Raw genomic sequence first — 14,565 nt, forward strand, 5'->3', positions numbered from 1 at the left:
TGAATAAGTAGAAAAAGTAGAAAAAGTAGATACGTTGGGACTTTGAGTAAAAGACCGAAAAGCCCCTGAAGCTTCTTTACCCTTTGAAATACTCACTTGTTGTTATAAGAAAGAGCTTATAGAGACACTCATTTACTAAGCTTTAATATATATTCTAATTTATAATATAAAATTATATATATATGTGGATATCATAACTTCTTTTTCAAATGAAAATACTGATTATTTCCAACTTTTTAAGGAAATGTATATTTTGGTCTTTGAAATCAGATTGGAAAAGGACTTTACCAAGGAAGAATTTGTTATATGTGTAAATAGTATTTAATCTAATTGGATATGGAGCTGGATTGTGTGCAGTGAGAACTTTGAAAACTTTTCCTGGGATTTAGAAGATAGGGGAGATTACAGAGTCATAGAGGACGATAAAGAACAACAGTTTTTAACTAGTCAGAAGAGTCAAGGCAAATTGACAAGAGGCTCACACCTTAACTCCAGGATCTCCAATGTTTTTCCTTTAAAACCTAACCCTAGCCACATCTGAGACAAGGCAGTCTTCACCAGTGATTTGGAGTCCAAGAATCACCCAGTCCTTCAACCCCCCCAAACAGGAACTGAGGCAATAGGTAGTCCCAATTCCAGTGCATGGAGGAGAGGTATGGGCTCCTGACGTTCCCAGCTAGAACTCTGTAGTCATTCTTTTCCTTGTAAAAATAAACCATTTAAGTTCTGTAGTTCTTGTAATATATTTAGATGTGGTCCATTTAACAAAGCAGGTTGGCAACAATCAGGACAGGTCAGAAATTAGAACCAGACCTACTCACTGCCCCAGGGGGACTTAAACTGGGTGGGATAACCAGGCTGTGGTCAGCATGGACCCTGCCACAAGGGGATGGTCAGGATGAAGAGAAGCAGAGGTCGAGGAATCTTCCTAAAGTCACAAAGCATCTGCTTTCCAACTGCCATGTCTAATTAACCCAGTATCAAAGTTTTCTTTTTCTTCTTTCACCTTTTAATTTCATTTAGGATTACAGTTTCCAGGTTAAGTGTGGTTGATGATTAACAGACATTTCTTCCTGTAAATAAATGACAGTTGTGTGAAAAGGTTTACACGTTTGCAGTGCCAATACACTTCTCTTACATGGCTGTGAAACAAACACTAAATACAAATATTTATCTTCAAGGATTCTTTCCAGAAAAGTCTTGAGATAAAATGTACCCAACAATAAATCTGAGCCTCTGTCAGCTGTTTAGGTTGAATATTTAACTTAATAACAATAGCCTAGCATTTTGAAACCTTTATTTACAGGCCGGGCAAAGTATTATCTTTACGAGTTGCTATTTTTTTTCCTTTTCATGTGATATTTTTCAAATAGATTGATAAGGAACAATATGAAAAAATACTTGACCTCATTGAAAGTGGGAAGAAGGAAGGGGCCAAACTGGAGTGTGGCGGAGGTCCATGGGGGAATAAAGGCTACTTTATCCAGCCCACGGTTTTCTCTAATGTTACTGATGAGATGCGCATTGCCAAAGAGGAGGTAAATGGTTTCATTCTGTTCTGTTCCCTTTGTTGCCGTATTTTGTCTGTGTGGATGTATACAAAGTATTACTGTAACATTCTCAGCTCTTTGAACACCTTTTCCAATAAATGTTACTTCTCATTTCTAATACTGATAAAGGATTAATTTATTTTTGATTAAGACTAAAAATAGTCAGGAGTTCACTGGGCAAGCCAAGAACTTCCAGTCGACTGCAGATCAGGATGCTTAGCAATTTCTAGGTGCTTCCTTCACAGATTTAAAGTAATAGAAAATACAATTCCACGTTCATTGTTGCTTTTTCTCCTTTGGAAATAATATATTTGAAAATAATTAGAAAAGAATAAAGTGATATGCTGTTTTTTTAAATTAAACTCCTTATTTTGAGATAACTGTAGATTCAGTTGCCATTGTGAGAATATAGAAAGATCCCATGTACTCTTTATCCAGTTTCCATCATTGATAACATCTTACAAATCTATAATATCACAGCAAATATGTTAACATTGATACAGTCAAGACACAGAGCATTTCATCACCACGTGAATCTCTCATGTTTCCCTTTAATAGCCAAATCTATTATCCTTCCTACACCATCCCATCCTCAACCCTTGGCTTTCTCTTAACCACTAATCTCTTCTTTATTTCTGTAATTTTGTCATTTCAAGAATGTTACATAAGTGGATTCATACTTCATGCAATCTTTTGGGATTAGCTTTTTTTCACTCAGCGTAATTGTCTATAGATTCATCTAGGTTGTTGCACGTAAGGATAGTTTGTTCCTGTTTATTGATGAGTAGTATTTCATAGTACGGGTGCACCATAGTTTAACAATTCACCCTTTGAAGAACTTTGGGTTGTTACCAGTTTGGGGCTACTTTTAATAATGCTGTTATAAACATCAGTATACAGGTTTTTTGTGTGAACGTAAGTCTTCATTTCTCTGGGATAAGTGCCCAGGAGTATAATGCTAGGTCATATGGTAGATGCAACTTTTTAAGAAATTGCCAAACTGTTTTCCAGAGTGGCTGAACGATTTCACATTCCCCTTAGCAATGTATGAATGATCCTAATTTCTTTGCATCCTTGCTAACATTTGTTGTGACTATTTTTTATTTTAGCCATTCTGATAGGTGTGATAGCTCACTGAGGTTTAAATTTGCATTTCCTTAGTGGCTAGTGATATTGAACATCTTTAATGAGCTTATTTGCCATCTGATAACTTCCTTGATGAAATGTCTCTTCATTTTTTTTGCTCATGTTCTAATTGGATTGTGTGCTTTTTACTGTTGAGTTTCGAGAGCCCCTTATACATTCTTGATACTGATCTTTTTTTGGATGTGTGGTTCACAAATATTTCCTCCCAGGCTGTAGCTTGTCTTTTCATCTTCTTTACCAGGGTCTTTCTCAGAACAGAAGTTTTTAATTTTACAGAAGTCCAATTTATCCATTTTTCTTTTTATGGATAGTATTTTTGGTGTCAACTCTACGAACTACTCTTTGTTTACTCCTAAATCCAAAAATACTTTTTTCCGTGTAATTTTTTTATTCTTTCTGAAAGCTTTATAGTCTATGTTTTACACTTAAGTCTATGATCCATTTTAGGTTAATTTTTATACAAGGTGTGAGATTTAAGTCAAGGTTGTTTGTTCCTTTGTTTTTGCCGATATGTTCAATTGCTTCAGCATCGTTTGTTGAAAAGGTGTTTTTCTTCCATTCCATTACTTTTGCAACTGTGAAAGTTCAGTTGTGCATATTTGTGTGTGTATCAATTTCTGGGTTCTCTACTCTTCAACTGATCTATGCGTCTATTTCTCTACTTATACCCTCTTTTTTAATTTATTTACTTTTATTGAAGTATAGTTGATTTACAATGCTGTGTTAGCTTCAGGTGTACAGCAAAGTGATTCATATATATATGAATATATATATATATATTCTTTTTCAGATTCTTTTCCCTTATAGGTTATTACAAAATATTGAGTATACTCCTTTGATTTTGGTAGCTGTATAAGTCTTGACATTGGAAAGACTGAGTCCTCTCACTTTATTCTTCTTTTTCAAAATTGTTTTATCTAAGCTAATTCCTTTGCTCTTCCATATAAATTTTAGAATAACCTTGTCCATATATACTAAAAAATCTTGCTGGAATTTTGAGAGGAGTTGTGTTAAAATTGTGTATATATCAATTTGGGGAGAATTAATGTTTTTATTGTGCTAAATCTTCCAGTTATTGAATATAGTAGATCTCTCCATTTATTTATATCTTCCTTTATTTCTTTCATTAGCATTTTGTAATTTCTGGTTAACAAGTCCTATATGTGTTTTATTGGATTTCTACCTAAGTATTTTCTGAGTTATTGTAAATGGTATTTCTGATTTCAGTATGCACATGTTCATTGCTAGTATATACAAGTATATTTGATTTTTGTATATTTTCTTGCATCCTGTGACATCACTGAGCTCAGGTATTCTAGAAGATTTTTGGATATTCCTTGGGAATTTATATGTAGACAATCATGTCATCTACAAACAGGGACAATTTTATTCCTTTGTTTCTAATCTATATGCCTTTTATTTCCTCTTCTTGCCTTTTTCACTTGCTAGAATTCCAGCACTATGTTGAATAAGAGTAGTAAAAGTGGACATCTTGCTTTGCTCCCTATCTTAGGGGAAAAGCATTCAGTATCATATCATTGAGTATGATGTTAACTGTAAGATTTTTCATAACTGCCTTTGATCAGGTTCAAAAGTGCCTTTCTATTTTTAATCTGTTAAGGGGGAAAAGAGGTTGGATTTTTGTCAAATGCTTTTTCTGCATCAATTGAGATGATTATATGATATTTTTCCTTCATTCTATTAATATGATGTATTATATTGATTGATTTTTGAATACTGAACCAGCCTCGCATCTCTAGAATGAACCTCACTTGGTGATGGTGTACAATTCTTTGTAGGTATTGTTGAACACTATTTGCTAATATTTTTAAGGAATATTTGCTGTAGTTGATATTGGCCTGTGGTTTAAGGGATATTGGTCTGCAGTTTTGATTGTTTTTATTAATAATAAAAAAACATTTAGTGATTGCTCCCTGTGTGCCAAGTACCTTATAGTCAATATAAAACATAAGTATATTTACATGAAATATAATAAATATAGATATTTATAAATTAATAGATTTATATTTATAACTATAATACCAAATAAATATTTAGTTGTAACCTATTACTGTGATTTATTTCATTCATTTCTTGTGGTATAGATATTTGGACCAGTGCAGCAAATCATGAAGTTTAAATCTTTAGATGATGTAATCAAGAGAGCAAACAATACTTTCTATGGCTTATCAGCAGGAATTTTTACCAAAGATATTGATAAAGCCATCACAGTCTCCTCTGCTCTGCAGGCCGGGACAGTGTGGTAAGTCAAACCTATGTAATACCACCTTTTCAATGTTAACCACATTAACAGGCTACTTTGAATTTTTTCTGACTTTGATTTTTTGTTTGGAATCACATGGCCTGCTGTTTGAAAATAAAACAAACAAACAAACAAAAATCCTGCTGTATTGGAAGAACTTTAGAAGAGCATGGAAGATAGATAGATAGATAGATATAGCATATATATATATACACATATCTATATCTATCTATATATATATACACTGACACATATATATATTTAACTCTATCCAGCCTTCTGAAATTACTTGCCCAAAATACTTTATTGATGTTTGGCTAATACAATATGTATTATTATTATAAATAATTTCTAGGCACTTGGCACTATGCTACACACAAGGGAGATAAAAGTTCTGTTTAATCAAGATAATCAGATAGTAAGACAGTATTTATTCAGTGCCCTTATGTATACAAGCATTTAGTTCTTACATCAGCTTTTTACTCTGGGACTATTAGAGATGTCTGAAGGTCTTAAATTGGAAGAACATATTGCATTTTGAGGAGATGTCTGTTTTATTTTTGACCTGGTTTATATCTCTGATGTTTACACTTTAATTTAGAGTATATAAGTGCCAAGGCTATGCCTCTCAAACTGTCACATCCCCTGCCCAGCCCCCCATCTCTGGACTGCCTTGTTACTAATTTTTTTTCCATCAGACCTCACTTTGTCCCCTCAGTCCCATCAACAGCCCAAGATTATTTTCTTCCCGATAATGTCACAACCAAATCCACTGGACATTGAAAAGTATTTATCCTTGAGAGACAGCCAAGAAATCCTTGCCCCTCTTGATAGCTCTAGAATCTTTTTTCTTAAGCAAAGGGACATTCATGATTTAGTCAGTATGCACTCTACGCTAAGCACCACGTGGCAGTCTTCACATTCATTATCTCATGTTACCTTACTACAACTGTTAATTGGTATGGCAAATTTATGGACGGAAAAACAGAAGCTTAGTGAGGTTGCATAATTGATCGAGATCATGAAATAAATGACAGCTGAGATTCAGACCTATTTCAGACTCTAAAGCAGTGATTCTCAACCCTGGCTGTACAGTAGAGTTGTCTGGGGAGCTTTAAAAATATCTACACTGATTTGGGTAGAGAAGGGTGTACGTCAAACCCACCAATTATATCAGTTTCTGTGACTGAGTCTGGATGTAGGTCTTTTAATTTTTTTAAATTCTAATTATTCATGTTTTTATAATTATATGTTCATAAAAGCATTTTGAAACATTTTTTAAAACATGGCAAGGGATAAGCAAATTAATAATGAAATCCAACTCCTGTCAAGGCCTCTGTCTAAGCAATTTTTTGAATTAATTAATGAAAAAAGTGAACTAAGTAATATGAGACATATTACAATTATAAAAGAAAATTAATTCTAGCCTGTTAAGTATACAACCCACAAGAGAACTACAAAGCTTACTGAGTATAGGCAGTAAAGAACACCCATCCAACAGACTCGTCTCTCACAGACCATATCCTTCCTCTTATGGTACGTTGGGTAGCCTATCTTTTATAATTCAAGCTATAACTTCTCAGGGACATGATGTACTGCCAAAATGGCTATCCACACATAGAGTTGTACCATTTTTTTTAAATTCCTAGGCAGTATATATACATATACTTATACTTACTTATACTCCTGCATTCTAATTTATAGTGCTACTTTTGCTCAAAAATGACTGTGTAATATTAAAATTAATGGAGTTGTTAAAGAACTTGCTGAATTTCAAAAATTCCAAATTTAGGAGTTATTTCATAGGTTAAGTATGACCTATAACGTACTTATTTTCTTTTCAGGGTTAACTGCTATAGTGTGGTATCTGCCCAGTGCCCCTTTGGTGGATTCAAGATGTCTGGAAATGGTCGAGAACTGTAAGATTAACTTTCATTAAGATAAATACTTATCTTGATAAAAATGGTTCTCACTCTCAAGGAATTAATCCTTAGTTACTACTCGGATTAAAACCTGCCTCTGTTCTTTCCTGGAGATTAATACTGTCAAACAGCTTTTTAAATGCTGGATTTACCTCAAAAAGTGCAAACAGGGGATGGCAGAGGGAAATACAATTTATTAAACTCTTACAATTCACAAGGGATCATACTAAGCACTTTACATTGGTTACTGAAATATTGCTTACTTTTAGAATTGTTTACTGTATACATGAATGTAATATACTGGGGAAACATTTCCAGAAAGAAGGTGGAAACTACAAATTGGTGATTGTAAGAAGTGTGCAAATATAAGAACAGTTTAGCTATTTGAATATGCCTCTTACATAAGTAAATTAGGTGTGTTTATATCAAAAAACTTTTCAGTGTAGGAGTAATGATTCTCATTTGTTGTAATATTTTTGATGTAGACTCTAAAATAACCTGAATGAGTTATTTTTGGTACTAATATCTAAACTGAAAGAAAATTTAACTAAGGAAAACATGTTTTATAGTCATGACTAGATTGAGGATATATATATTATACAAATGCATTTATGAGCCTTCAATTGCTTTTCAATTCAGGAAATATTGACTTTTTAAAAACGTGCACATACATATTTACACACAGAAAGTAGTGGCAATGTGTTTGGTCAATTTTGTTCAAGCACTTTTAACCATTTTATTTCTTAAAATTTTCTCATGTTTATCAATAAATTTAAAAAATCACCAGGAAAAGACACATTATATTCAAACCTTATGGAATCAAACATAGTAAAGCTGCTCATTTTGTAAACAGCAAGTAAAAGTGAGTCTCAGCTTCTAAAGGTCATGAGTGCCTTAAAGAGCCAGGTACTTGTCATTTAAATAAATCAGCAAAATCACATTGAAACAACTACCACGGGGGAGTCAGTGAAAAGAAGGCACGTTAAAATGATCCACTCTCCTTCTCAGTATACTTTCATTAAGTAGTTACTATGTATATGAGGTCCTAGGAGCCCCAGAAACACGGTACCACATTCCACCTTCCATATAATCGTGGTGGCAGGAGGAACATGTAAAAATAGAGAGAGAGCAAAATAACCAACACACACTATGAAATAAATAGTAACAGACTAGGAGTCCGTGCCTCGCGAAGGTAGAGAAGCAGTTAAAATGCAGAGCGCAGTATCAGAGGACGGAAAATCTGGGCACCACCAGACTATAACATTCACGTCACCTCGCTAACTCTCACTGTTTCCATCTGTCAGACAAGCTCAGCATTTGTGGTGGGGATAGGAGTGGGAGAAGAAAGTAAAAGGTCTTTGAGCTCCTTTCCATGCTTGAGATTCTGTGGTTTTAACCCCGGTGAAAATGCAGCAGATAAAAACTTAAAGACCGTTTATAGAATAAGAGAAGACCTAACAGAAAAGGTAGGACTTGATCTAGGGCATATAACAAGTGTAGGATGTTAGGAAGCAGATAAGAGGGCATTCTTGAAGGAATGTTCTATGTGGCATGTTGAGGGGTTAGTGAATTTGCCTGACAGGTGGGGATTTATGGGGGTGAGAAGTGTGATTTCAGAGTTAAATAGAATACAGATTAAGAAGACCTGAATTCAAGAAAATCGGCTTACATATATTAGTGGAGCAGGTAAAGCGATAGATAGCTTCAGAATGTTGATGGAGAGGTGGAGTGGCCAAAAGATCAATTTGTCAAAGGTGCACATGGCATAGTAAACATAACTGGAGACTAACCAGCCTGCCTGTGAACTCTGACTCCACCTCTTGCTAGCCACAGAGTCCAGTTCAAGTTGCCTAACTTCTGAACATCTATTTTCTCCTATTTAAAAGGGAAATGTTAATATTCCTCTTAAGATGGTTGTGAGAGTTAGGAAACATACTACGCCTTCATTCCCTAGCACTGTATCTGTCACAAAGTGGGGACTCAACAAATGGTTTCATCCTTCCCTAGCTCCTTGTCTTTATAATACCCATTATTGGGGAGTCCCTTGGCAGCACTAATTACTTTGTACAAAGAGCTATAACAAAAGTTAGATTATTTTGAAGATCAGATTACTGCTGGCCCAGCTATCTAATACACTTCCTTAGGAATGTCATAGATAAAATAATCAGAAGGGATGAAATAATTAAAGTAGACTAAACATAACAATTTTGTTAAATACAATTTAGTCAAACTTTATGTTCTAGACATATGGAAAGCAAATAAAGAGGGGGATGAAAACAAGAATCAACCATCAGTAATTTCTTAAAAATCTGGACTGTGGGTATAGATGATTTGCTTCTTTGAAATACAAAGGAAAAAGTTATACTGTAATTTTTACTTCAAAACTTCCAGCTGAGGATGCTAGTGTTAATGTCTATCTGAAACCAAATTTGGCAAATTTAATAAATAAGTCATTTGCTGCAAGATGTTTAAAGAGAATTACTGAAGCAATAACCTCAAATGACTCCCAAGAGTTCAATTACAGTTTATCTTCAAAGACAGAAAGGTAGAATTGATCAGTTGGAAAGAGTTCTCAAAGAGCTGAAAATAGTAGTATGCGCAGCCCAATGTGGTGGTGATGCTGAGTGCCCAAACCAGGATTTGCATCTCAGGTCATGGTGCTGGCCCTGGAATGAGTTAAATGGTAGAAATCCCTCTCTCTGTGTAATTGCACTAATTTTTACTTAGATTAACATAGGTCACTTGAGACTTTACTAGTATGCCATTTCAAACTTAATTGGCTCTCAACACCTCACAAGATATTTCTTTCTTCCTGTCCCCTTCAGAAATGGGGAGAGAGAAAGTGGTATAAACTGGTGGGCTAACGTGAGTAGTTTTTGCTTGATTATATTTGCCAAACCAGTTCAGCAAACATTTTCCTGTGCCTACTTAATTAGTGCCAGGCTCATTTCTGGATACAGAGTGAAAAACAGGCATAACTTGTTACTAGCATCTTATCACTCCAGTGTGGACCCTGGATGAGAAGCCTGGGTATCACGTAAAAGTATGTTGGAAATGCAGTCTCAGGCCTATCCCCAGACCTGCTGAAATAGAATCAGCATTTGCATCAGGTCCCGGGTGACTGGTACATTGACAATTTTAGAAGCACAGAACCAATAACTCATAGGCTAGTGATATAAAGAGAAATATAAAGATGTTTTTGTGTTATATCATAGACATAGGAATTTGTATACATCGGAACACTAAGAAGCAGGGCCTATTTCAACTTGAGTAAGACAATTATCACACTTTGTACTCTCCTGAGAGTTTCAAGTGTCCATGTAACCCAAAATACAATGGAAAGCCTATTGGCAAAAATCATGGGTTAATATATCTAACTTTGTGAGATAAAATACTTACTAAAATATTATCCTTTAATGGGTTTCAGACAACTGAGGCTAAACCCTTTAATTACTTTGAAGAACATGCTCATTGAAGCTTTTAGAAGGTATTTTCAGAAGCTTAATGGCCCAAGAAAATAATCAGTGTAAGAGGATTAGGTTACCCAGGAGAAAAAGATGTCTTCTACATACCTGTCTACCTCACCAAAGGAGAGGGGTAGAAAAAGATCAAGATCTTTTTCCTCTGTAAGCCTACATGTGCATGAGTGTAATGATTTTAAGAGTACTCTTATGTACATGTAATTTAATCCTTTCATCAAAACAATATAGAGAATAATTTAGCCTAATCTTTTTAGTTATCTCTTTAATGAAGGGTACATCACAGTTTCCAAAACTGATAGGAGGTCTCAATAAACCTGATAACAAGATACAAGGATTTTAATTGACTGACTCAAGTTAATTCCTGATCATTTGGGTTGGATTTAAGAGTTATATAAGCAAATGACAGGGGTTGCATAAATAGAAAAATCCAACAACCACAGAAAGCCCAAAAGCCCTGAATTTTAGGCCAATGAACCCTCTCCCCCTCTTAAAACAAAACAAAACAACCCCACCCTCAAATAAAAAGTTGTAACAGTTAAGGTCAGATTTTTGGTTTTGGGGGGTTTTTGTTTTTGTTTTTGCCAAGAATCAAGAACAAAAGATATTAGAACTACAGCTAGAAAATATTTTGTTTTAAGCCATATTAGGGCCAGTTAGAGTGAAAATAGAAGCCTGGTCATTTTTAGCCCCTTCCTCATTTCTGGACCAATTGGACATGGTAAATACACTAAGCTGAGCTATACTTGAATTTATAGTTGTTCTATACTACTCAAGTGATTATACATTACTACTTTTCCTATAGTAATATAGCCTTCTTATTTATTTGAACCTAAGCTAGATATGATAAAATTCTTGTTGGGCCGATTTGTGTGTGTGTGTGTGCGTGTGCGTGTGTGTGTGTTGAGCCCTTTTATAGTCAAGCAGAAAAAATGTCAAAATTGAACAATTTCTTTGAAAGTCTACTGAGGGTACATGATCATTTAAAAATGCAAAAAAATTATTTTCCCACAAGGGGATTTATATAAGACCAGATATCTTACGGTTGGCTAGCTACTATTTGAAATGGTTCTGTACACAGAAAATATTTTCCATTGTCCCTAGCCAGATAAGCAGGAACAAACTTCGATTATCATTGACCATAGTATATTTGTACTGCTCTGCTAAATTCTGTTCATTTTTCCCCCTCTCTCTAGAGGAGAATATGGTCTCCATGAATACACAGAGGTCAAGACGGTCACAATCAAAATTTCTCAGAAGAACTCATAAACTACAAGAGTGCAGAGATGACTCCTCAATGGCTAAGCACCTCCTTCAGTGGCTAATATATCATAGTGGGTTTTAAATGCAAAATTGTTCTTTCTTTCATTTTTTAAACATGAGCTAATCATATTAGCATTAATACTACACATAGAAAACTTGATATGTAGCTTATTCTGAAGGAATCATCTGTCTTCTGATATGTGACACCCAAGTCCTACCCGTAATGAAAATGATGGATTTGGATGCAAGATCTCTCTAGCTCTGTAACAGTCATGTGCTTTTCTTTGTAGCTACTTGTCTAGGATAAACATTTTATGAAAGAGGACCAGTTATCATCTAGTTTCTTTCCCTTGACCACCCCTTGAAGTACTTACCATACCTGTTAACTGCAGACTAGATGTGCTCTGTTCCCCATAGTTGTGAAGTCCTTGGAGTTTGTTGAAATGTTTCCTAAAATGTCATGTCTGCTTGTCAAATGAAGTAATGCCTGAAATACTTAGATGTAATCTAAACATAAAGCTTAATAAAAACAACCTTGCATGATTCTTGTTCAGTGTGAATTTTTTAAATAGAGTCTTGGTTATGGTGATTTACTCTCCTTGTCACTCAAAAGCAGTGTTAAATTGAGAATAAAGATATATTTAAAAATAAAAGTCTAATCTACTTATTCTCAAATAGGTAAAGAAACAAATTTTATTTTCTGCAGGAATTCTTGCAATCAATAGCAAACATTTGAGATAGACGGCTTCAGTCCTTCAGCAAGCATTTATTGAGTTCCTACAAAGCTCTGGAAACTATGGTAGGTGTTATAGAAAATAGGTGAATAGTGAATGGTCCATTATCCAAAATGCTTTAATATGTGGAGAACAAAGACACTGTCTGAAAAAAATGATGGCGCATATGATGGAAATGAGAATTCGAAGAACCATAAGATTATAGTAATATGCCAAAGGGTAGTGATACCAGTAACTGACAGACTTGGGAATGGCCTCATGAAGGAAATTTGACTGGATATGAACCTTAATGATGAGCAGATTTACAGTGAATAAAGAGGAAAGAAGTCCTACAAAATATTCCCTCTGGACATGTTCCATCAAAAAAAATTCTATATAATATTTTCCCCTGTTGGAGTTGCAGATTGCACATTGGCATAGTCTAAGTTCTGAGAAGTCCTACAAACTGTTTAGTTTTAGTTTTCCCCAAAATTTGTTTAACCAGAGGCCTTGCCTTCCCCTCACCCTCATTTAATACCAGTTAACATTAAGAAACCCACATTGGAAGATGCTGTTCTATGCAACGAGGTAGCACTGAGTGTTCTGAGCAGAGATCTGGGGATCAAAGGGAAGCAGCTGGGAAAATGTCGTCTGTAAAACTAACTGGACCATATTTACATATTTGTGCCCTAGACAAAGAGCCTCTTCTTGTTGTGCTCCCATGTGGGAAGTGACTTAAGCCCAAGTATAATGTTTTTTATATATTACTATACATATTCTAAAACCGTTAGTTCAACAGCTTAAAATTTAAGCCTAGTAATCTTTAGGATAACATTCTTTTTCAGATTCAGATTTTATATAAATGATTAAGTTTGTCATTTTACATTAACAGATTAGTTAGTGACACTGTTACTAGGACATTCTAATAGCTGTCATAGTCAAGTGCAACAATGTGTGAACGAATGAAATTTATTAGCTTCTTAGACCTGAAATAATTTCACCCCCAACTGCAAGAGCTTCTCTAACTTGTATGGGCCTATAAAATTTGCCATCTGGACTATCTTATACAATTTGGGACATAATGATCATTTTGAAACAGGAAGAATTAAAGTCTAGGGAGAACTGAAAGATGTTAGGACACTGAGAAGGGAAAAAAGCCAAATAGAGAGGAAGGTTGTGTTTTCCAAAAACCAGACAGTGTCTACATTATGAAAAGATGTGTTTAAAACCATGCATAAGTAAATAGGTAGACAAGTTAATATTGTAATGGCAACCCACCAGAACATTTTAAAATGTAGAACAAAGAGGAATGAACACAAAACAAGACAAAAGCCAGAAGCAAGTTTAAATATTTGAAAATTAAATCTTCCTGGTATAAATAAGACATTACAGGATTAAACAACAAAAAAAAACTGTTTAATATTGGTTCATCCTGACCCTCTAGACATTATTTGTGTTCCTTCTCCTCCGATTTCTAAAGCCATACTGGCAATAATTCTTAAAACCTTGAAAAGTTAACGGGTATCTTATTAGCCCATGACTACAGGAAGTACAATAAGGAATTTTATCATAAAGAATTCAGTTCTGCAGTTGTAAATGTGATCTCATTGTCTCAAACCACCTGGCAGAAGTATTTTCACCTCTAGGAACACCAAAGTTGGAGGTAACTGTTTAGGCAGAGGCAATATCAGAGGTCAGATATGGATTCTCAAATGTCTAGCATCTTTTATTTTTTTTCATTTTTTAGGATACATGTTTCTGGGTTTATTTTGAAATAACCAATGAGAAATAGCGAGAAAATATTTTTCTTAAATTCTTGTGGTCAACTAAAATTAGAGTTAACTCAAAGTAGGAAATTTTAGTCATTTCTTCACATAATTCAGGAGGGAATAATGGACCCCAAAGACACCTTTCCCTGGGCAATGCATGTAATTTTTTGAGTATCTAATTTCACTTGGACTTTTAGAAGTGTGCAAGTACCATCAATGAAACTCTTAACTTTTGGTGACTTTTGCAGGGTATATCAAACAACTAGGTTACATTTTCACATGAAGCATAAGTTCCCAATTAGACTTTGATTTGCTGATTCACCTTGGGTTTTTTTTTTAATGCTCGCTGGAAATGGATTTGAGGCTTCCCTTTTTTATATTGAGAGAATATATAGGAAGGAGAATTAGAGAAGATAGCTAAATTCCCTGGATACCAAAATTCAGTGACTACCAGGAGGGC

The 14,565-nt window shown here is 34.7% G+C and overlaps 1 protein-coding gene across 1 annotated transcript in view; it reads left to right on the forward strand.

Moving 5' to 3' along the window:
• Nucleotides 1-12,182, forward strand: part of ALDH1A1 (aldehyde dehydrogenase 1 family member A1) — a 53,837-nt gene extending 41,655 nt beyond the window's left edge. The window contains exons 10-13 of the mRNA XM_082841970.1: nucleotides 1,374-1,538; nucleotides 4,802-4,959; nucleotides 6,804-6,878; nucleotides 11,557-12,182. Of these exons, the coding sequence (XP_082698096.1) occupies nucleotides 1,374-1,538; nucleotides 4,802-4,959; nucleotides 6,804-6,878; nucleotides 11,557-11,629 (471 nt within the window). The 3' untranslated portion in view covers nucleotides 11,630-12,182. The remainder of the gene's footprint in view (nucleotides 1-1,373; nucleotides 1,539-4,801; nucleotides 4,960-6,803; nucleotides 6,879-11,556) is intronic.
• Nucleotides 12,183-14,565: the final 2,383 nt, after the last annotated feature.

This window comes from Leucopleurus acutus, assembly GCF_964270905.1.
Source record: "Leucopleurus acutus genome assembly, chromosome: 7".
Classification (NCBI taxonomy): Eukaryota; Metazoa; Chordata; class Mammalia; order Artiodactyla; family Delphinidae; genus Leucopleurus; species Leucopleurus acutus.